This window comes from Geotrypetes seraphini, chromosome 8 (assembly GCF_902459505.1).
Source record: "Geotrypetes seraphini chromosome 8, aGeoSer1.1, whole genome shotgun sequence".
Lineage (NCBI taxonomy): Eukaryota > Metazoa > Chordata > Amphibia > Gymnophiona > Dermophiidae > Geotrypetes > Geotrypetes seraphini.
The window spans coordinates 107047124-107068820 of NC_047091.1; the positions used below are offsets into that span (position 1 = coordinate 107047124).

Consider the following 21697-nt stretch of genomic DNA (forward strand, 5'->3'; position numbering starts at 1 on the left):
CCGACTTGGGGGAGGGGAGAGGTAGACATGTTTAAATGTTGATTATGAGCCGAATACTGCAAATTCTGATCAGGGACATAACCAGAACTTGAGTTGTGGGGGAACCCAGGGCTGGACAGGAGGGCCAAACATTTCTTTTCAGTTGCTTTTAACTCCTAACCCCCACTCATTTGTAAAGTACCCATGCCTGAAAAAATCTTTATCCCCCCAACTTACAATGTTTGCCAAGCTATGTTTTGTTATACAATGCTCATCGTGCTATGTCTCATATCATGTTGTGTTTTGCCATGCTTTGTTGACTGTTTTGCCATCCCTGTCAGACAATGTCCTGCCATGCCATGTTTGCAAACACATTATATTAAAAACACTTTAATATGTACATAAACTTGTAACCTGTTCTGAGCTCCCCTGGAAGGACAGGATATAAAACCAAATAAATAAATAAATAAAATACCTGTCCTGTTTGTTTGATTAGACTGTAAGCTCCTCTGAGCAGGAACTGTCTCTTGAAAGTTTTAATATACAGTGCTGCGTACATCTAGCAACACTATAGAAACATGAAAAACATTGTGTGTGCAAGTTTTCAGCCTCGACAATTTACAATACAGAAAGCTAGCAAACATTTTAACAATAGGGTTACCAGGCATCCGAATTTACCCTGGCACTTTGTCTGGGTTTTGAAAAGCTTCCAGCTCTGGGCACAAAAACACGTTGAAAGGGTGGGGCTGGGGCGGAACAGGGTGTGACTTTGGTGGAATGGGGCGGAGCTGGGTGGGCTTGGAGGCGGGGCCATGGGCCCTAACCCTATTAAAGAGGCAATCTGGTAAACCTGTCCTACACATTGTCTACTGATAATTATTTTTCACCACTGCTCAAACAGTACACGCCCACCAGTTCAGTGAGGAAGATTATCCCTCGTCGCTTTCCGTAGGCAGTACTCTCATCTTTCTCGCTAATGAAAGCTGTTCCTAGTCGCTGTCCTTAGGCTGCACTCACGCGCGCGTTTTGCCGCTGCAGATTGTCCTATGCAGTTGTCCGTAGTGGGCTGGTCTCCCGCTCCCTCGTTTGTAATGAACGCCGGAGAGATGGCGGCGCTGGAGTTGCAGTTGTTAGTCGCTGTCCTGGCTCTTCCCTTCAGTGCCGCTCTGGAGAGCGCCAGCACGCAGGAGTTCGACGTGCGGCCGGGAGGGGAGGTGCACTCCTTCTCCCAGAATAAGGTGGGCCAGAGCTCGGGCTGAGGTGGTTGATACCTGGCGCTAAAAACTGTTAATAATGTCGGTCAGCCGGTTCCGGCTTTCTCTCCTTTTCTTCCCCCGACTTTCTCTCTCGTCCTGGGAGGGATAAAGAGGCTCCGGTACCTCCGACTCCTACCCGTGTTTCCGTACGGATCGGCTGGTGCAGGGAAAGGCAATGCTACAGTGACACGTCAGCTATAAGCAGGATGGGAAAAAAAAAAAAAAAGCAGCTATTGAACCGTAAGGAGATCGGGTCCCTTTGAGCTGCCTAATCCCCCATTGTATTCAATACGGACGGAGCTGGCCGCTGCCAGAGAGCTTCCAGTCAAGTTTCAAGTTTATTTATTATTTGATTAATCGCCTATTCCAAATTCTAAGCGATGTACAAATTGGTAAAATAAATTGTCTAAAATATACATAAAATAGACCATATAATTAACAAGGGGATGAGTCACAAAACAAACTAATTAAGATAAGACAAGAATACAATAGGACAGGTGGGATAGAAATACAATCTTAGATAGGAAAGAATCAACAATTAAAGGTAAAACACAACAGGAATCGAAGGACAAATAAATAGGTAAAATAAAAGTAGACAAAAGAGCAATTAACGAAAGAGCAAATTAACATTTCAATTAAGTATTGAACGCATATTTAAAAAGAACGCTCTTAAATTGGCTCTTAAATTTTTCCAAATTCTTCTCCTCTCTTAAGTATAGCGGGAGTGAATTACAGGTCCGCTCACAATCAACACATTAACTAATATGACTCGTAAAGATACTTGGCCATTGAGTTTTTTCAACCGAACAGAACTGTTTGGTGGAAAAATAAACAAAAAGCATGTAGGTCTAAGACCAGCAAAGGGAAGAAAAGTCCAATTTCTCCGCATCCCTGCTCTTTTGATATATCATGAGGGCAGCTTTAAATGGGTGCAAATGTTTTTCTTATGTGTATAGTTGCTGCCCCTAGCTTTGAGGTGCTGTAGCAGAGCTCTTTGTTGGGGAGCCAAACAAACCACTCTTGCCCCTGCTCCTGGATGCTGTGTTGGGCAATATATTGGTAGGACCAATATACAAGCAAACTTTTATCAGACGGGAAAGCAGTAGTACTAGAGGTTAGAGAGAGTTGCGCAGGGCCAGAAATCAAATCTGTCCCCGACCATCCCTATAAACTTCAGAAGTAATTATTTCATTTAATTAAGCTACTGAATTAAAGGCTCTAGTAGAGACCCATTTACAAATAAGCAAAGACACTTTTGTGGCAATATTAATTGGGAAGAATACATACTTTGTAAACTCTAATGTAAATATAAAACATAAATACTCCAGCTGATGAAGACCTCCAAGCTCTGTCAACTGAGGACTTCCTATGAAGGTGGCCAAGGGTCCCTTTTGCCAAGCTTGGCAGGCAGCAGTAGTGTTCCTGAATCACAGATGCTGGCACCTCAGTGGTTTAGGGATACTGCCAGCGACTGCTGCACTTGGAGGAGGGCTGTTATGGCTATCTTAGGAGGAGGTTCTCAGCTGTCAGTGTTTGGTGATCCCCACCAGCCACAGCAAGAGTCAGCAAGTACTTCAGCACTGGAGAAATAAAACCAGAATTGCATTTCCTTTTGAACACAATATAAAGACATTTACTATATACATTTCCCAAAGCTAATGTATTTCAGTCAATAAATTCCTTGTTGTCTGGAGATTTATTTTTTCATCAAGTTGGTCCCAGTTTCTCTTTTTTTCTGCTTTCTCATCTTCTGTAAATTCTGTTGCTGTCCATTGGTTCCTCCTATCATGGTACAGCATATCTCCCTCTCTCTACCCTTCCCATTGTACAGCATCCTGTCCTGGATGACTCTCCCTCTTTTCCCCCTCCTTGTTCCTGCACAGCATTTCTTCCTCTCTCCTCCTCCCCCACGTGCAACATGTCTTCCAAGTTTACCAAGTTTATTTGTTGTTTGATATACCGTCTATCCAATGTTATCTAAACGGTTTACAAGGAGTTGTATATAAGTATAATAAAACATCTCTCTCTCATTCCCTCCCTTGCTGCAAAGATTGCTAGGAAAGAGAGAGAGGGATCTAGGGTGTATTTTCCCATTTCTCTCTTCTGCCACATCCAACATTTTTCCCTCTCTCAACCACCGGACCATGCGCTGCATCTTTCATCCCTGCCCACCAGCCCCATGCCCAACATTTCTCCTATCACCCATCTCCAGCACCATTCCACATCTCTCCCTCCATTCCCTCCACCACTATGTCCAACATTCCTCTCTCTTGCATCCCTTTCAATTTGTCCCACTGTTCCCTCTCCATAACATAACATTTCTCCCTCTCATCTTTCTCTTCCCCATTCATTTGTACCGCACTCCTTTCATTCCCTGTGCCCCCAAATTCTCTTCTTTCCTTCATTCCCTATGTGCACCATCTCTTTCCCTATCACATGCCCAACAATTCTCCCTTTCTATTCCCTCCTCCACCTCAGCATCTCTTTCCATCCCTCCTATGTCCCAAGTTTGTGCCCCTTCCTCTCTCCCTTCTCTATCCCAAGTTCATGCCTTCTCCCGCCTTCTATGTCCAAATGCACTCCCTCCCTGTGTCCCAGGTTTGGGCCCCTTACATGTCCCAACGCACTCCCTCCTTTATCCCAAGTTCTTGCTCCCTCTCTCTCCCTTCCTTGGCTACTCCCTCCCTCCCTTCTGTGGCCCAACTATTTTGGTGTTCTCTTCCTGCAAGCTGTCTAGGTTGGCTGCCTCTTTCCAGCCTCACTTCTTTGCAGGGCCAGGGACCCTGCGTGTTGCACATGGCTGACCCGAAGTCTTCCCTCTGACGTTAGCTCTGATGTCAGAGGGTCGGCTAAGGGCGGCATGCTGAGAGTGCTGCATGCTGCTTTGTGGAGGAGTGAGTATGGATGGAGGGCAGGAAAAGGAGATGCATTAAGGTATTCGAGCCCCTCGAGGTGCCTATAACCCTGTGGGATCCCTGTGACACCAAAGGGGGTCCCCACAGGATCCCTGTGACCCCAGGGGGAAACCCACAGGATTCCCATTGTCCCTGTTCAGCTCTCTACTAGAGGTTTCAGGAGGATCAACTTAAAAGTAACTTCAGGAAGTATTTTTTAATGGAGAGGGTGATAGATGCCTGGAATGCTCTCCCTTTGGGGGTGGTGAAGATGAAGACAGTAACGTAGTTCAAAAATGCATGGGCTAAACAAATGATTTCTGTATGGAAAGAGATTGAGATCAAAGCAAATTTAGTGGTGGTCAGAAACAACTTCAGTAATTGGGAAATAAAGCCAGATTTATAAGGTTTGTGCCTTGATTATGGATAGACAAACTTAGATGGGCAGGAGTGGGCTTCGACTTCAATTCCAGTAGTTGGGGAATTAGACCCATGCCAGCAGACTTCTATGGTCTCTATTTCAAAAATGGCAAGATTAAGAGTGCATATGCTATGAGTTTATCTTGTTGAGCAGACTGGATGGAACATGTTGGTCTTTATCTGCCATCATCTACAATGTTATTGTGACCATGGGTCCTATGCCCCACCCCATTTCTTTGCCTGTAGAAATATGTATGTTATCCCTCTAACTCAGTGGTCTCAAACACGCGGCCCTCCAGGTACAGTTTTGAGGCCCTTGGTATGTTTATCATAATCACAAAAGTAAAATAAAACAGTTTCTTGATCATATGTCTCTTTAGCTATAAATTACAATGTTATTAAGACTTGGCCAAAAGGAAAGATTAATAAACTATAAAGAGTTTTACCTCATGCAAAATTGTCATTTCTTTAACAATAAAACAAAAAGAAAAGTTCCAACCTAAACTGCAGTCAAAAACAACCAAGAGCAATCAAGACAAAACTGCAGATCTGTACAAGACGTTGGCAAAATTTATTTGTGACAAAAATATATATATGCAAACCCTTTTACCAATCAGGGGACCCGACACGGTCCGTGTTTCGGACAAACCTTCGTCAGGGGTCCTAATAGGTACAAATATGACATAAATTTTATTATTAAAAAACAATTAAACACATAATAAATTAAAATAATAACTAAAAAACCATCATAACAAATGAATGGTGTGTCAATCAAACTTATACCAAAGTTTGTGAGGAGTACGATAAAATTACGCATGTGCGTAAAGAGAGAGTTATAAGTAAAAAGAAAAGAAACAACCGTGGAATAAATTACATAAAGAATAGAATAAGTGACATGGATGAACTATAAACAATATATCTGAAAAATGTATGTATAAAGTATGTAAAGATGAAGATAAGCATACAGAGAACGTGACCCATAGAAAAAGAACGCAGTGAGGAAAAAGAAAAGAAAAAGGATAAATAAGTACTCTAACATTAAATAAAGAGAAAATACATACCATGGTAAAAGTAGAGGGAAAAATAAAAAGTCACAAAAAAAAAATTTTTAAGTGGCAGCTATAAAATGAAATGGAAAAAGCAAAATAGTCATAAGGGTATAAAGTAATATACAAACAACAACCATATGTTTTAAATTATAAAAAAACTCAACAAACCTTAAAAAAACAGTTACAAAAGGGTTGTATTTATAACATACATTATTGAGGTGATAATAAAAAACCACAACCATGTTATAAAATAATTCAAGAAAGTGGAACGTATTTAGAAAACCTTACATAGAGAGGTTATTTCACAAATGGATAATAATTAATAAAAGTTTAATTAGACCAAAGATAATATTTAGTGAATATATCAATACATAACACAGTTAAAAATCCAGAAATGAAAAGGATAGTAATAAAAACATTATAAAACTAATTTGAGTGACGGACGAAGTAAATAGTAATGTAAATTGAATATGTTTACACAACACCCAGCCATAAATACAGACAAAAGCAGCCACATTTTGGTAGAGAATGCAAGGAATAAAATGCACAAAACTATATAGATAGAAGGAATATGCAGGGGAAAATTAAGAACAATTCAACCGAGAGATCTATTAAAATATGCCTAAAAGATGAGTATAGTAATAAAAACAAGAGTCTCTAATATAAAGAAGAACGATGGAAAAATAGTATCATAACTTTAAAATTTGCTGAATAATGACGATGTCCAAAAAGGTGTGTAAATAACCATTACTGTTTCCCAAAGTAGAGAAGGAGAAAAATTAGCTAACTTACGTGAAGAAATACTTACAAGGCTCCACAAATTTGATGGGACCAATACCTAAACAGGATAAGTGTGTATGTATAATGACTCGCCAGACCCTATTTCACAAAACCGCGGCCGCGGTCCACAGCACAGACCGGCGCGCCGACCGCCACACACCACCCCCAGCGTCAAAGGGACTGCCGGAGTAGTGCGGGACGCCCGGCAGCCAAGCCTGCGCCACGAGCACACCGCCGCGGCCTCGCAAAAAGGGGAGAGGAAGGGAGCACAAAAATGCTAATGAAATAAGTAAATTGCAAAAGTGTGTAAAAAAACTTCTATATAGGAGCTGGTGAGGACTATTTAAAAGTAAAAAGGGCTAGAGAGTGGGCCGTCAGAGAGTCAAAAATATGTAAAAGAAACTTACAAAAATATGAGCGACTATGGGATACGTCACTGTGATAAGCCGTCAGAAAAATAGGCAATGCTGGAGAAGAGCTTAAATAGATGAATAAAAACGTAAAAAAATGTCATAAAAGCCCCATGAAGCAAATATCTAGAGGAAAATTGGTAGAAAGGGAAACCAACCAATCAGTCTTCAGAATGGGCGTGTTTATGTTACATTAACAGAAGGTAGTATGGAGCTGAAAATGTAAATGATGGTTTGATATAATAGAAAGAAAAATTGATATACTTAAACCTAAATATTACAGTATAATAAGAAAAGAAATAAGAAATGTGTGTAAATAGATATAACACGAAAAGACAGAAAAAAACGTGGCTGAAAAAAATATATGGCTGAAAAAAATAAATATGTGGCTGATTAATAAAACAGTTTTAATAAATAAACATGATAATAAAAATAAATGTATAATAATGTGCAAATACAGATAACACGCAATAAAAAACACAATAAAATCATAAAAAAGGAAGGAAATCTATATCTGAATTTAAACCTGCTGGTGCAATAGTATTCAGTTCAAATATAATTCTCTGTTCAGCCCTCAGCAATACATTATCAATGTCACCACCCCTCCAATTGTTTTTAAAGGTTTTAAAAACAAAGAAACGCAAGTCTTCAATCGTGTGAGCTAAATCCTTCCAATGTTGAACCAAGGGCGCTGAGCAAACTTCTCTTAAAATACAACTCCTGTGTTCGACAATCCTTGTTTTGATCTTCCTCTTGGTTTTACCAACATAGATGAGGTGGCATGGACAAATGATGATATAAACAACATGCTCAGTATTGCAATTGCTACTGAAATTTAAATTATATATCTTCCTTGTACGTGGGTGTGTAAAAGTCGTGATATTCAGAGAATGTTTGCAAACTGAGCAAGACATACAAGGTTGATGTCCTGTATGGTGATACTGGGGCTATCGGGAGTGCAGAGGGCACCAATTTGTCTCTTAAGATTTGTGTTGCGTGCTAAGGCGATCAAAGGTGTCTTGCCCCTAAAGCACGGATGTAACTCCAATATACGCCAGTGGTCTTTAATGATACGTGATACTTTTCCAGAGAGTCGTGAATGCTTCAGGACGCAGGTAAAATCTGGTGGCTTCCGTGTTCTATTGCCTGTCTGAAGTAAGTTTTCACGATGTTGTAATTGAGATCGTTGGTAGCCTCTTTGTAAAAATCTTCGTGCCATATGTGGGGCTTGTTTTTCGAATTCATCTTGTGTGGTACATAACCGTTTGAGTCTGAGAAATTGACTGTATGGTAGATTCTTTTTAAGGGTATGCTGGTGGAAACTTGAATAGTGCAAGTAATCTTGTCCGTAGTCATCAAACCTGCAGATAAAGGTGGAGGTATTGTTATTATGGATAGGGATAAGTATGTAAATGAGATTCATAGACAAATCAATGATATTTCTTACTACACTCCCTTGGACCATGATCCTACGCCCCTACTCATGGAAGAAATTAAAGAATTGGTAGAAACAGCTCATAGTGCAGGCTACATTACCTTTAAAGAGAAGCATTTCTTAATCAATGAACATCCTGTCAAACCCACTATATATATATTGCCAAAAATTCACAAAACCCTTATAGATCCTCCGGGTAGGCCGATTATTTCAGCAATTGGATCTGTTTTGGAACCTTTGTCAGATTTTACAGATTTTTTTCTTCGACCACATGTACCACAAATACCTTCGTATATTCGAGACTCAGCACATATGATTAATATTTTGGACAGCTTTGATGGAGATCTTGCAGATGTGATCCTTGTTACACTTGATATTGAATCGCTTTATACGAATATTCCTCAAATAGAGGCAATAAGCATCATCAACAAAACACTAAGCAATAGGAATACCTTAGAACGCATACCGAACAGGTTTATTATAACCGCAGCCACAATAGCACTTACACAAAACTATTTCTGTTTTTTAGGCCAATTTTATTGTCAAACTAAAGGAACAGCTATGGGTGCCTCCATGGCCCCTGATATTGCTAATCTATATGTCGCTGATTTTGAAGAGAAATTTTTTACTGAATATGAATACCAAAATGAGGTTAGACTCTATAAAAGGTATATAGACGATATCTTCATTTTATGGAAAGGTAGTATTCCAAAACTCCATTCATTCCTAGAATGGTTAAATACCTGTGATCGAAATTTGAAGTTTAAAATGACATTTCATGAAGATCACATCGCATTTTTAGATATCATGATTTCAAAAACACGTTATGGATTTCATACTTCTATTTACAAGAAACCTACGGACAAGAATAATTACTTACACTATTCAAGTTTCCACCAGCATACCCTTAAAAAGAATCTACCATACAGTCAATTTCTCAGACTCAAACGGTTATGTACCACACAAGATGAATTCGAAAAACAAGCCCCACATATGGCATGAAGATTTTTACAAAGAGGCTATCCACCTACTGAGGTTTCTAAATGCTACCAACGATCTCAATTACAACATCGTGAAAACTTACTTCAGACAGGCAATAGAACACGGAAGCCACCAGATTTTACCTGCGTCCTGAAGCATTCACGACTCTCTGGAAAAGTATCACGTATCATTAAAGACCATTGGCGTATATTGGAGTTACATCCGTGCTTTAGGGGCAAGACACCTTTGATCGCCTTAGCACGCAACACAAATCTTAAGAGACAAATTGGTGCCCTCTGCACTCCCGATAGCCCCAAATGCCCAGTATCACCATACAGGACATCAACCTTGTATGTCTTGCTCAGTTTGCAAACATTCTCTGAATATCACAACTTTACACACCCACGTACAAGGAAGATATATAATTTAAATTTCAGCAGCAATTGCAATACTGAGCATGTTGTTTATATCATCATATGTCCATGCCACCTCATCTATGTTGGTAAAACCAAGAGGAAGATCAAAACAAGGATTATCGAACACAGGAGTTGTATTTTAAGAGAAGTTTGCTCAGCACCCTTGGTTCAACATTAGAAGGATTTAGCTCACACGATTGAAGACTTGCGTTTCTTTGTTTTTAAAACCTTTAAAAACAATTGGAGGGGTGGTGACATTGATAATGTATTGCTGAGGGCTGAACAGAGAATTATATTTGAACTGAATACTATTGCACCAGCAGGTTTAAATTCAGATATAGATTTCCTTCCTTTTTTATGATTTTATTGTGTTTTTTATTGCGTGTTTTCTGTATTTGCACATTATTATACATTTATTTTTATTATCATGTTTATTTATTAAAACTGTTTTATTATTATTTTTTTCAGCCACATATTTATTTTTTTCAGCCATATATTTTTTTCAGCCACATGTTTTTTTCTGTCTTTTCCTGTTATATCTATTTACACACATTTCTTATTTCTTTTCTTATTATACTATTATCTGTAATATTTAGGTTTATGTATATCAGTTTTTCTTTCTATTATATCAAACCATCATTTACATTTTCAGCTCCATACTACCTTCTGTTAATGTAACATAAACACGCCCATTCTGAAGACTGATTGGTTGGTTTCCCTTTCTACCAATTTTCCTCTAGATATTTGCTTCATGGGGCTTTTACGACATTTTTTTACGTTTTTATTCATCTATTTAAGCTCTTCTCTAGCATTGCTTATTTTTCTGACGGCTTATCACAGTGACGTATCCCGTAGTCGCTCATATTTTGGTAAGTTTCTTTTACATATTTTTGACTCTCTGACGGCCCACTCTCTAGCCCTTTTTACTTTTAAATAGTCCTCACCAGCTCCTATATAGAAGTTTTTTTACATACTTTTGCAGTTTACTTATTTCATTAGCATTTTTGTGCTCCCTTCCTCTCCCCTTTTTGCGAGGCCGCGGCGGTGTGCTCGTGGCGCAGGCTTGGCTGCCGGGCGTCCCGCACTACTCCGGCAGTCCCTTTGATGCTGGGGGTGGTGTGTGGCGGTCGGCGCGCCGGTCTGTGCTGTGGACCGCGGCCGCGGTTTTGTGAAATAGGGTCTGGCGAGTCATTATACATACACACTTATCCTGTTTAGGTATTGGTCCCATCAAATTTGTGGAGCCTTGTAAGTATTTCTTCACGTAAGTTAGCTAATTTTTCTCCTTCTCTCCTTTGGGAAACAGTAATGGTTATTTACACACCTTTTTGGACATCGTCATTATTCAGCAAATTTTAAAGTTATGATACTATTTTTCCATCGTTCTTCTTTATATTAGAGACTCTTGTTTTTATTACTATACTCATCTTTTAGGCATATTTTAATAGATCTCTCGGTTGAATTGTTCTTAATTTTCCCCTGCATATTCCTTCTATCTATATAGTTTTGTGCATTTTATTCCTTGCATTCTCTACCAAAATGTGGCTGCTTTTGTCTGTATTTATGGCTGGGTGTTGTGTAAACATATTCAATTTACATTACTATTTACTTCGTCCGTCACTCAAATTAGTTTTATAATGTTTTTATTACTATCCTTTTCATTTCTGGATTTTTAACTGTGTTATGTATTGATATATTCACTAAATATTATCTTTGGTCTAATTAAACTTTTATTAATTATTATCCATTTGTGAAATAACCTCTGTATGTAAGGTTTTCTAAATACGTTCCACTTTCTTGAATTATTTTATAATATGGTTGTGGTTTTTTATTATCACCTCAATAATGTATGTTATAAATACAACCCTTTTGTAACTGTTTTTTTAAGGTTTGTTGAGTTTTTTTATAATTTAAAACATATGGTTGTTGTTTGTATATTACTTTATACCCTTATGACTATTTTGCTTTTTCCATTTCATTTTATAGCTGCCACTTAAAAATTTTTTTTTTGTGACTTTTTATTTTTCCCTCTACTTTTACCATGGTATGTATTTTCTCTTTATTTAATGTTAGAGTACTTATTTATCCTTTTTCTTTTCTTTTTCCGCACTGCGTTCTTTTTCTATGGGTCACGTTCTCTGTATGCTTATCTTCATCTTTACATACTTTATACATACATTTTTCAGATATATTGTTTATAGTTCATCCATGTCACTTATTCTATTCTTTATGTAATTTATTCCACGGTTGTTTCTTTTCTTTTTACTTATAACTCTCTCTTTACGCACATGCGTAATTTTATCGTACTCCTCACAAACTTTGGTATAAGTTTGATTGACACACCATTCATTTGTTTTGATGGTTTTTTAGTTATTATTTTAATTTATTATGTGTTTAATTGTTTTTTAATAATAAAATTTATGTCATATTTGTACCTATTAGGACCCCTGACGAAGTTTTGTCCGAAACACGGACCGTGTCGGGTCCCCTGATTGGTAAAAGGGTTTGCATATATATCTTTTTGTCACAAATAAATTTTGCCTACGTCTTGTACAGATCTGCAGTTTTGTCTTGTTTGCATTTCTTTAACAAGACATTAACAATTTTTTCTGAGGCCCTCCATGTACCTACAAATTCATAATGTGGCCCTGCAAAGAGTTTGAGTTTGAGACCACTGCTCTAACTGTACTTTGCTTCACTTTGTTTCCTCCGACCAGTTCAGATATGCAGTCTGGATATTCCACCAGGGTCCCAAACTCAGAGATGACTGGCATGTTTAAAGAATTCTGGGAAAAGTGCCAAATGCTGTAACTTCTAGAATGTGAAACAACATAGAACCAGCAAAAAAAAAAAAAAAAAAAAAAAAAAAAGGTGGGGCAAACTACCCACACTAGCAGTAAAAAGTCATAAAACAAAGTGGCATAAAACCATGGTATCAGGGTGAACAAACAGTTTTATCATAGGAACAATTCTTGATTGTAGTAAATTCTATACAGTTCTCAAATGTGAATGGTGATAGAGGATGTAATATGGGACTCAACACAGTCTGTGTTCTGGCAGTGGCTGCCTTCCTCGGGAGTCCCTAAAATAAATACAAAAAATACAAAGATGTTTGCATACAAAAAATGGAGCGAACAAAGGGTATGTAATGAGTAACAGAAATTTGATCAATAAAAAAAAATGAAAACCTGAAAAAAAAAATGATGAATTAAGAGTAATAATAGTGATAATAAAAAATATGAGAGTGTGGAAAAACTTAAGGGCAAATTCTATAAGAAGCGCCCCAAAGTTAGGCGCCTAATTAGGTAGTGTTAGCGCAATTCAAGTAAATTTGGGTGCTGTTTAATGAATCACGTTGAGCGGAACCTATTTTGGAGGCGCCCAAGAAATAGGCCAGCTCTAGGCACAACTAAAAGTTAGGCACCCATGCGAGCGCTTAAGCATGCTTAAGAGCAGTGATTCTGTAAGACGGCGCCTAACACGTAGCAACGCCCACGCCTAGCATGCATAGCGCCTATTGTTTTGAAGGCCGCCTAAATTTTTAGAGGCGCCTTGTCACAGAATCGTGCTTTCTTGATAGGTGCCTGTGTTTCAATCAGTGCTGATTAAAAAGCTTAATTGAGCTTGTTATTCAATTTAGATAGGCGCCTATCTAGTTGGGCACCACCGAAATAGGTGCTTAACTTTAGGCGCTGGTTACAGAATTTGGGCCATAATGTTTGTTGTGGAGATGATATTAATAGAGCTAACATCCAGTTTGTGTGAGAGTCTAAGGACAGCATGTTCTGGATACTGTAGTTTTTTCCCACACTTCCATCCTGTGTAAAAATGGGAGAAATAAAGGTTTGATGAAAACAAAAAATATATATAAAGTAATAACATTTTTAGTGGACTAATACAGTAACCACACTCTTTTATGAGAAAGAGAACTGTAATCATTCACATAACCTGAATGTTTCATTGTTTCCAATTTAGCTATGAGATACAGTACATTTGCTAGTTTATTGTATGAGATATTTCACTTGAGGTTTCTATATGAAAAGATTGGTAGGTGGGCTCTAGATACACCTGCGTTTGTTTATCTAAACTATAACATGTTAAATTTACCTCAAAATGCTTCTGTAATGGATTTAAGCCATTAAATATGGGCATCTTTGATTATCAACTGTTGAAAGCAATAATGTAACTTTTATGGTCTGAAAAACATAAAATAAGAATTGCCATACTAGGTCAGACTAAAAATGCATCAAGAGGGTTACGAGTAACTGGCAGGATCTCAAAAAGTAGCAAGATTCCATGCTGCAGTAGATTTCCCAAAGTCTATATTATGAATAGCTTTTGGACTTTTCGTCCAGGAACTTATCCAAAATCTATTTTAAATCCAGCTATGCTAACTGGTTTTACCACATTCTTCAGCAACAAATTCTAGGGCTTAATTATGTGTTGAGTGAAAAAAAATATTTTCTCCTATTTGTTTTAAATGCACTACTAAGTAAGTTTATGGCATGTCCTCTAGTCTTTATGCTTTTGAAAGCATAAACAACTAATTCATGTTCTCCAAGGACAAGCAGAATATACGCCTGCTTTCCTCAGAGAATACTTGCTTTTGCTTTTTCCAACTTGTTGAGAGACATTGTCTTTAAGAATCTACAAAATGCTGTGATATACTGTATATTGTTAAAGAAAGATTGCTGACATTTTCTCCTGACCCCTTCTTTTTTTCCTTGTTCTTTAGGATGGTTACACATGCATATTTTCATATGCGGCTCAGGGAGGCACCAATGAGGTGAGTTATTAAGCCTTGCAGCAGTATACCAAAACAGGAGGAGAGAAAGGTAGATGTGGCTGTACAATTTCACAGACAGTTTGGGCAAATGACTCAGGAACCAGATGGCATGCTTTTCAATGTTGAGGGCAATTTCTCCAAATGGGTTAGTTTTGCACATAGAACCACACAAAAAAAATTCATGTACAAATCAACATCAGAAATTGTATGTGACACGTTTCCAGCTTAACACGGAGAAAAGACTCAGTGTTTCCCAGGAACACACCCAGGAAACTTTCTATGGCAAGTACTTTGTTGCCACAGAGAAATACATCCTCAGTCTAAGAAAAACTCCATTGTATAGTATAATTATCAAAACTTTTTAAGAATGAATTTTCAAAAAAGAATAATAGGAAACAGGCACTTATCTTAGATGAGCTCTTTATCTTCTGATATTAAAAAAATCATCGCAGTTTGCAGTACATGAATATTTTTTGTGTGGTTCTATATATTTAAGATATTCAGCTTGCAAATATTTATTTTTGTCATTAGTTTTGCACATACCATAACAGGAATGAATCTCATTCCTAAGCTAGGGTATATGGAGTATAATCTCAACTTTCTGCTAGTGCTCGCCATGGTACTTGCATTGTGCCAAAGTGATCTTCTTTCTGGAGTTCATAAGATGTTACATGGATAGGCAACTTTTCTGGGTGCACTTGGAAGTCTTTTTTTATCAGTTGTGTTGGGAAACAGTTGGCTTTTCATCTGGTAAGCATAGCAGGTTGATAGTGTTATTCTGTTTTAGGAAATTATTCTTTGAGAAAATTCTTCATGATTTACCAACACAGCATCCTGTGCTTAATGCTCTCAGAAATCAGTATGTAACTTTATTTGTGTATTGTAGTTTTCCTACATTAGCTAGGTTTTCTATAGGTAAATTACAAAAATATTCTTTGTAAAACTGCAGTTTGTATTTCTGAGGAATTACTTTACACAATTCTTACTTTAAGCATCTATGGGACCAAACATCAATGCTTATTATATTGCCAACATTGCTAATAATATCCTTCTATTCCAGTTTAGCTCTTTTTTGTGTGTACATGAACAGAAATCATTTTCATGGAAATGGATCCATAAACAGCAATTTATTTAACTAGTATAACACATTGGGTAGAGTAGCTTAATGGTTATTGTAGTGGCCTGAAAACCTGGAGAACTGAGCTTGATTCCCAATTAGAGAGTTGCCTGGGGATAGAAATCAAATCATCGCCGATACAACGGCAGGATAACTTCTTTCGTTCTGGTTGTAATACCCTTCTTGATTATACCTAGCATTCTATTCGCTCTCTTAGCGGCTGTAGTAATTTGATTTGCTTATGCTACTGAATTAGAGGCTCTGGTAGAGACCCTTTTACAAATAAACAAAGACACTTATTAATTTGGAAATATTAATTGGGAAGAATATATACTTTGTAAATGGGTCTCTGCCAGAGCCTCTAATGAAATATAAATACTCTGGCCGATGAGGACCCTCAAGCTATGTCAGCTAAAGACTCCTCTGAAGGTGGCCCAAAATTCCTTTTACCAAGCTTGGCAGGCAGCAGCAACATCCCTAAGCCACGGAAGCTGGCACCTTAGTGGCTCAAGGATGCTGCCAGCGACTGCTATGCTTAGTAGAAGGGAGGGAGGGACCACCTTTTGAAGGAGGTCCTTAAGTGGTGCTTGCAGATCCACCCCACCAGCTAGGGTCAGCAAGTACTTCAACACTGGAGAAATAAAACTAGAAATGTATTTCCTTTTCTGTTGAACACAATACAAAGGATTTTGGTAATAGAAAACCCAAAAAGGTAGAGTACAAAAATGTAAAAAAGTAAAAATCTTCCCTCAACCCTAACAATAGTGGGACAGAGGCAGCCCAAAATCACTCTAAAGTTAACAAACAATTAGAACGCAGATATTTAATAGTGTTGGGAATGTCTCAGTTTCACAGCTACCACAGGGGAATCCAAACCTCTATATGCCCAGCTGCTACCTGTGAAACATCCCAGGACATAACCCGTGTTGTAAACAATCAAGTGCACGAAAAGTGAAGTGCTAAATAATATTTCAAACTTGCCTTTTGATTCACAACTTTGCTGGGATAATATTATGAACTGAGTGAGCAGAGATAGCAGTGCATGAGTTCCTGATGAAGGGGGTTTTTGACTTTTGAAACAGAGCCCCGTCGGACATTACAAGCACATGAATCCACAGAAGGAGATAAGTACTATCCATTTCAGCTTTCATTCAGGTTTTGTGTTTTCATATTTGATTGGATTTTTCTTAGGCATTTATGAATTTTCGGTCACTGTGTTACCCCTTCTGTAGTGGGACAGAGGCGGCATTAACTTCAAATTTTCACTTTAAATTTATTATTTAGCACTTCTCTTTTTGCGCAAATGATTGTTTACAACATGGGTTACGTCCTGGGATGTTTCACGGGTAGTACCTTTTGAGCTTACTAATGTGGCAGCTGGGCATATAGGGGTTTGGTTCCCCTTTGCTAGCTGTGAGACTGAGGATGTTGTTTGTTAACTTTAGAATGGTTTTGGGCTGCCTCTGTCCCACTATTGTTAGAGTTGAGGGGAGATTTTTTGCTTTTGAACACAATACAAAGACATCTGCTATATACATTTCCCTAAACTAACATATTTCAGTCAATATGTTACCTTCAGTCAATAAATTCCTTTTGTTACCTTGTTTGTCTGGAGATTTATTTTTCCATCAAATTGATTCTAGTTTCTCTTTTTTTTGCTTTCCTGTCTTCTGCAAATTCTTCTTCGGTTGCTGTCCATTGGTTCCTCCTACCATGGTCCAGCATTTCTCCCTCCCTCCCATTTTACAGCATCCTAATTTCCTTCTATACTGGATCAATCTCCTTCTTTCTCTCCTCACCCTTGTGCAACATTTCTTCCTCTCTGTCCTCTACCAACATGTGCAACGTCTCCCTCTCTCTTTGTCTACCATCTCTCTTTCCCTCCCTTGCTGCAGAAGGAGTGGGGAAAAAGAGAAGAGGGATCCATGGTGCATCTCTCCCACCCCCTTTACTGTCACATCCAACATTTTTTCCTTTCTTATCCCCTAGACTCTGTGCAGCATCTTTCACCCCCTGCCCACAATGCCCAGCATTTTTCCTTTAACTCTCTCCAGCACCATGCCACATCTCTCCCTCCATTTCCTCCACCACCAAGAACAACATGCCACCCTTTTGTATTGCTTTCCATCTGTCCCATTGTTCCCTCTCTACCACCATATCCAACATTTCTCCTTCTCATCTCTCTTTTCTCCATGTATCTCTATCTCGCTCCTCTCCTACCACCATGTCCAATAATTCTCTCTCCTTCCCTTTGCCCAACAATTCTCCTTTCTTCTTTTCTTCCACCATCTCTCTTTACTTCTCATTCAGACACCCATGTCCATCAATTCTTTCTTTCTATTCTCTCCCTCACCTCAGCAACTTTCCTTCCTTCCATCCTATGTCCTAAGTTCATTCCTCCTCTCTCATCACTCCTTTCTTCCTTCCTTTGTCCCAAGTTCATGCCCCTCCTTCCCTTCTGTATCCAAACATGCTCCCTTCCTCCATTCTGTGTCCCATTTTCGTGCCCTCTTCCTGTGGTGTGTACTTGTCTCCTAGTGGCCTCCTCCTTCCTTTGAGGCAGCTGTGCTTGTTTCATCATAAAACCTTGGGCAGCGGTTCGAACATGATACCCACGGCTTTATTGAGAAGTATTACAAGGTATCTGCAGGGATTCCACCAGCTTAGCCCAGTCATTAATGCCTAAAGTACCTACTTCTAGTGAGAGTACTCTAGGTGAATATCCTCTGGTCAAGTTGCAGAAGGATGTCAGTCACATCTTTCAGCTCCTCCTTCACCAGTGGAGTATAGTGCCCTCTTCAGTTTTTCTATCTGCAAGTGAACTGAGAAGGTGTGTTCTGATCTGCTTTGTTTGGTTTTATTACTTTTGGGTATTTTTTTTATCTATGTCATGAGGCTTAGGTTCCTAGAGGTCTCCAATCTGGAGCTACTGTGCCTAGGAGAGGATGCAGATTCCACGCGGGTGGTCTGCAGCTTGTGGGGCAACTCCCAGGAGTACCTGATGAGCGAGCTTGCTCTGTGCATTCGGAAGCTCCTGGACCATTCCCCTGGGAGCTAGCTCGCCTTCTGATCTATCAGAGGCTTGAGTGCAGGTTGTAGGGTCCCTATGTTAATTCCTTTGGGCTTCATGGTGCTGGCTGAGTTTTTTGCTCCCCCTGTCGTGATACGAGGATCCATGGGGGTTGAGCTTACAGTCGATGCTGGGCTGAATAGCAGTCCAAAGATCTCCAGTTTCTACTTATTCTGATAGGAATTGAGGCAGAAAGTCATCTCCAGTCATGCTGCAAAGAAAGCTGACAGAGGTAGGCACTAGAGAATGACACGGTGGCGGTTTACCCGCGGCCACCGCATTTTAGCCGCGGGTCACCCGCCGAAAACGGGGAAGAAAACTAGCAGTCGCTGCGGCGACGGGGACAAGGCCATTCACCGCTCGCGGGGCGGTGAATGGTCTTGTCCCCGCAGTGAGGCATGAAGGATCGCGCGGTCCCCGCAGCTCACACCCGCCTGCCCAATCGATTCTAGTGTTTAGCCAGCTCTCTCCCTTCTCCTCACCTTAGTTTGTAGATTTTTTTTTTCGGCGACCCGCACGCTCTCAGAGAGCCGCGCACCCGCTGCTGCTCAGTTTCGATCTCCTGCTCTGACGCAACCAGAAACAGGAAGTTGCAGCAGAGCAGAAGATTGAACACTGAGCAGCCGCGCGTGCGCGGCTCTTTGGGAAAGCGTGCAGGTCGCCGAAAAAGAAAACCTATAAACTAAGGTGAGGAGAAGGGAGAGAGCTGGCTAAACACTAGGATCGATTGGGCAGGCGGGTGGTGGTTGCGGGGACCGTGCGATCGCTAGTGTTCCCGGCTCAAATTGGAAGGAGGGAGTGAAAGGGAAAAGGATTCTGGGCCAAGGGGATGAAGACGGAAAGAAAAACCCACAGCAGGAAAGAAAGGGAAGGACAGGCAGGTGAGCCAGATGCTAGAAGCAGGGGGGGGGGGAAGAAAGAGGGAAAAAAGCTAGATGGGGTTGAAAAGAAGAGACACACTGGTATGGAAGAGGAAGATAGGGGAAATCTGGACACAGGAAGGTAACAGAAAGAGGGGAAATTATGTGCATGGGGCATAGGGACAGAGACATAAAGGGGACATGCCATGGGGATGGTATATGGACACAGGGGGGGGGGGCAATGACAGATACATAGGGGAGATATTAGAAATGGAGAAAATAAGAGCACAGAAGCGAGATGGTTTGTGGGGATGGGACAGGGACCGAGCTTGCAGGCTCCAGTGGCTTGCACAAATTACATTGTAACGTGCCATGAAAATAAGAGGAAGGAAGGTAGATAGGCCACGCGAGAGGAGCTGAAGGATAGTAGAAAGGAACAGATGGTAAAGGAGGGAGGGAAGGGTGGTGGTGGAAAGGAATAGAACAGACATTGAAGGAGGGTGGAGAGGAACAGACCCCCAAGGGAAATGTGGAAGACAGAGTGGGAAGAAGACAGATGCCAGACTATGCGGGAGCGGAGGGAAGAAGATGGGTGCTAGACCAATTGGGGGGGGGGGTTAAGGGAGAGGCACAGTAACAGCAAATGGAAGACGCAGAGAGAAGACACACAGTGGATGGAAGGAATTCAATGAGAAGATGTGGAAAGCAGAAACCAGACAACAAAGGTAGAAAAAAAAATTATATTTATTTATTTATTTTTTGCTTTAGGATAAAATAGTATATTAGTTGTGTTGATAAAAATTTATAAACAAAGCCCTGCCAGCTGAACATCTCTTTCTCTAGTTCAGCAGCAGGAACTTTGATTTATAAGAAAGGAATAAGCTAAATATTACAGTACTAAGGCTTATATGGATGCAGCGGGGACGGTGACGGGGCGGTGAATGGGATGGCAGTGGCGGTGACGGGGCGGTGAAAGGGATGACGGTGATGGGGCGGTGAAGGGAACGGCGGTGACGGGGCGGTGCAGAGGATTGTGGGCCGGTGACGGGGCGGTGACGGGGACAGATTTTTTCCCCGTGTCATTCTCTAGTAGGCACCAGCAAAGCACAGTAAGTATAGCCCATTATTCTTTCTGTTAATACACATAGGAATCTGTATGGCCCACCCTGACAGTTTCAATGCGCCTGCTTTCTGCTTCAGATAAATCTATAGCCCAGAACTGCAGTTTTTCTCCTGTCGGATGGAAGTGCATGTAATCATATATGACTAATAAAGCAATAAGTTTGTTGAGTTCCGGAGCTCTATATGTGTTTGTGTTAGTTGCACACAGCAGGGTGGTTTGTTGGTACACCTTTGTTAGTTCTTGCTAACTATTGTTCTTTTCCATGAGTTGCAGAGCAGAACAGAAATGTAGTATTGTTTTGGGGAAGTTTCCCATGCCCCTCCTGCTTTCTTTTGTTATAGTGGATATTGATTGCTTTGGTACAAACTGAAGAGGGCACTATACTCAACTGCTGAAGAAGGAGAAACTGAAACATGTGATTAATATCCTGCTGCTACAATTTGTGACCAGAGGATATTCACCTACTCCTATGTGTATTAACAGAAAGATTATCCAGGTAAGAATCTAATCTTCCATTCTATATTTACACTCCTTATTATGATTTGATTTGTGGGTGTGTGTTAGTGCTTAAACTTGAAAACAAGTGTTTCTAAAAAGTGTTGCTTTTCACAGTTGCTTGACTGACTGCCAGCTTGTTCCCTAACTGCTTGCTCAGTTCAGCCATTGGGCAAGAACATTCCAGAGCAGGACTGTGCTCTGGACTAATGTACTAGTTCTTGCCTGTCTAGTTAGTGTTTTGACAATCTGAAAGAGGTAACTTAAAATGGCCACCATTTATAGACTCCTTTGCATCATTATTGTGAAAGAGTAGTGGTGAGCCAAGAGTCATTTTTTTGGAGGGACATGAAAGGATGCATGTGCTGCTGTGCATAGTATTAATTACTGATGTTGCTTCTCTCAACAGCAATGGCAGATGAGCACAGAGATAAGTGAAGATAAACAGGTGTTCTCTTGCTTAATCTGGAGGTTGGTTCTGCTGCTTTTCTTAAAGATCTCACAATAATAATAATTTTATTCTTATATACCGCCAAAGCCATAGTAGTTTGAGGCAGTTTACAATAAGAAGAGCTGGACAATCAGCGAAACAATTACATTGAAAGTCGTCGAATACATGTAGGTAG

General features: G+C 39.9%; 1 protein-coding gene across 1 annotated transcript in view; it reads left to right on the plus strand.

Annotated features, from left to right (window-relative positions):
* Positions 1 to 849: 849 nt before the first annotated feature.
* The window catches only part of MYDGF (myeloid derived growth factor), a 36676-nt gene continuing 15828 nt past the window's right edge, over positions 850 to 21697 (plus strand). Inside the window, exons 1-3 of the mRNA XM_033956535.1 lie at positions 850 to 1217; positions 14356 to 14406; positions 21481 to 21542. Of these exons, the coding sequence (XP_033812426.1) occupies positions 1026 to 1217; positions 14356 to 14406; positions 21481 to 21542 (305 nt within the window). The 5' untranslated portion in view covers positions 850 to 1025. The remainder of the gene's footprint in view (positions 1218 to 14355; positions 14407 to 21480; positions 21543 to 21697) is intronic.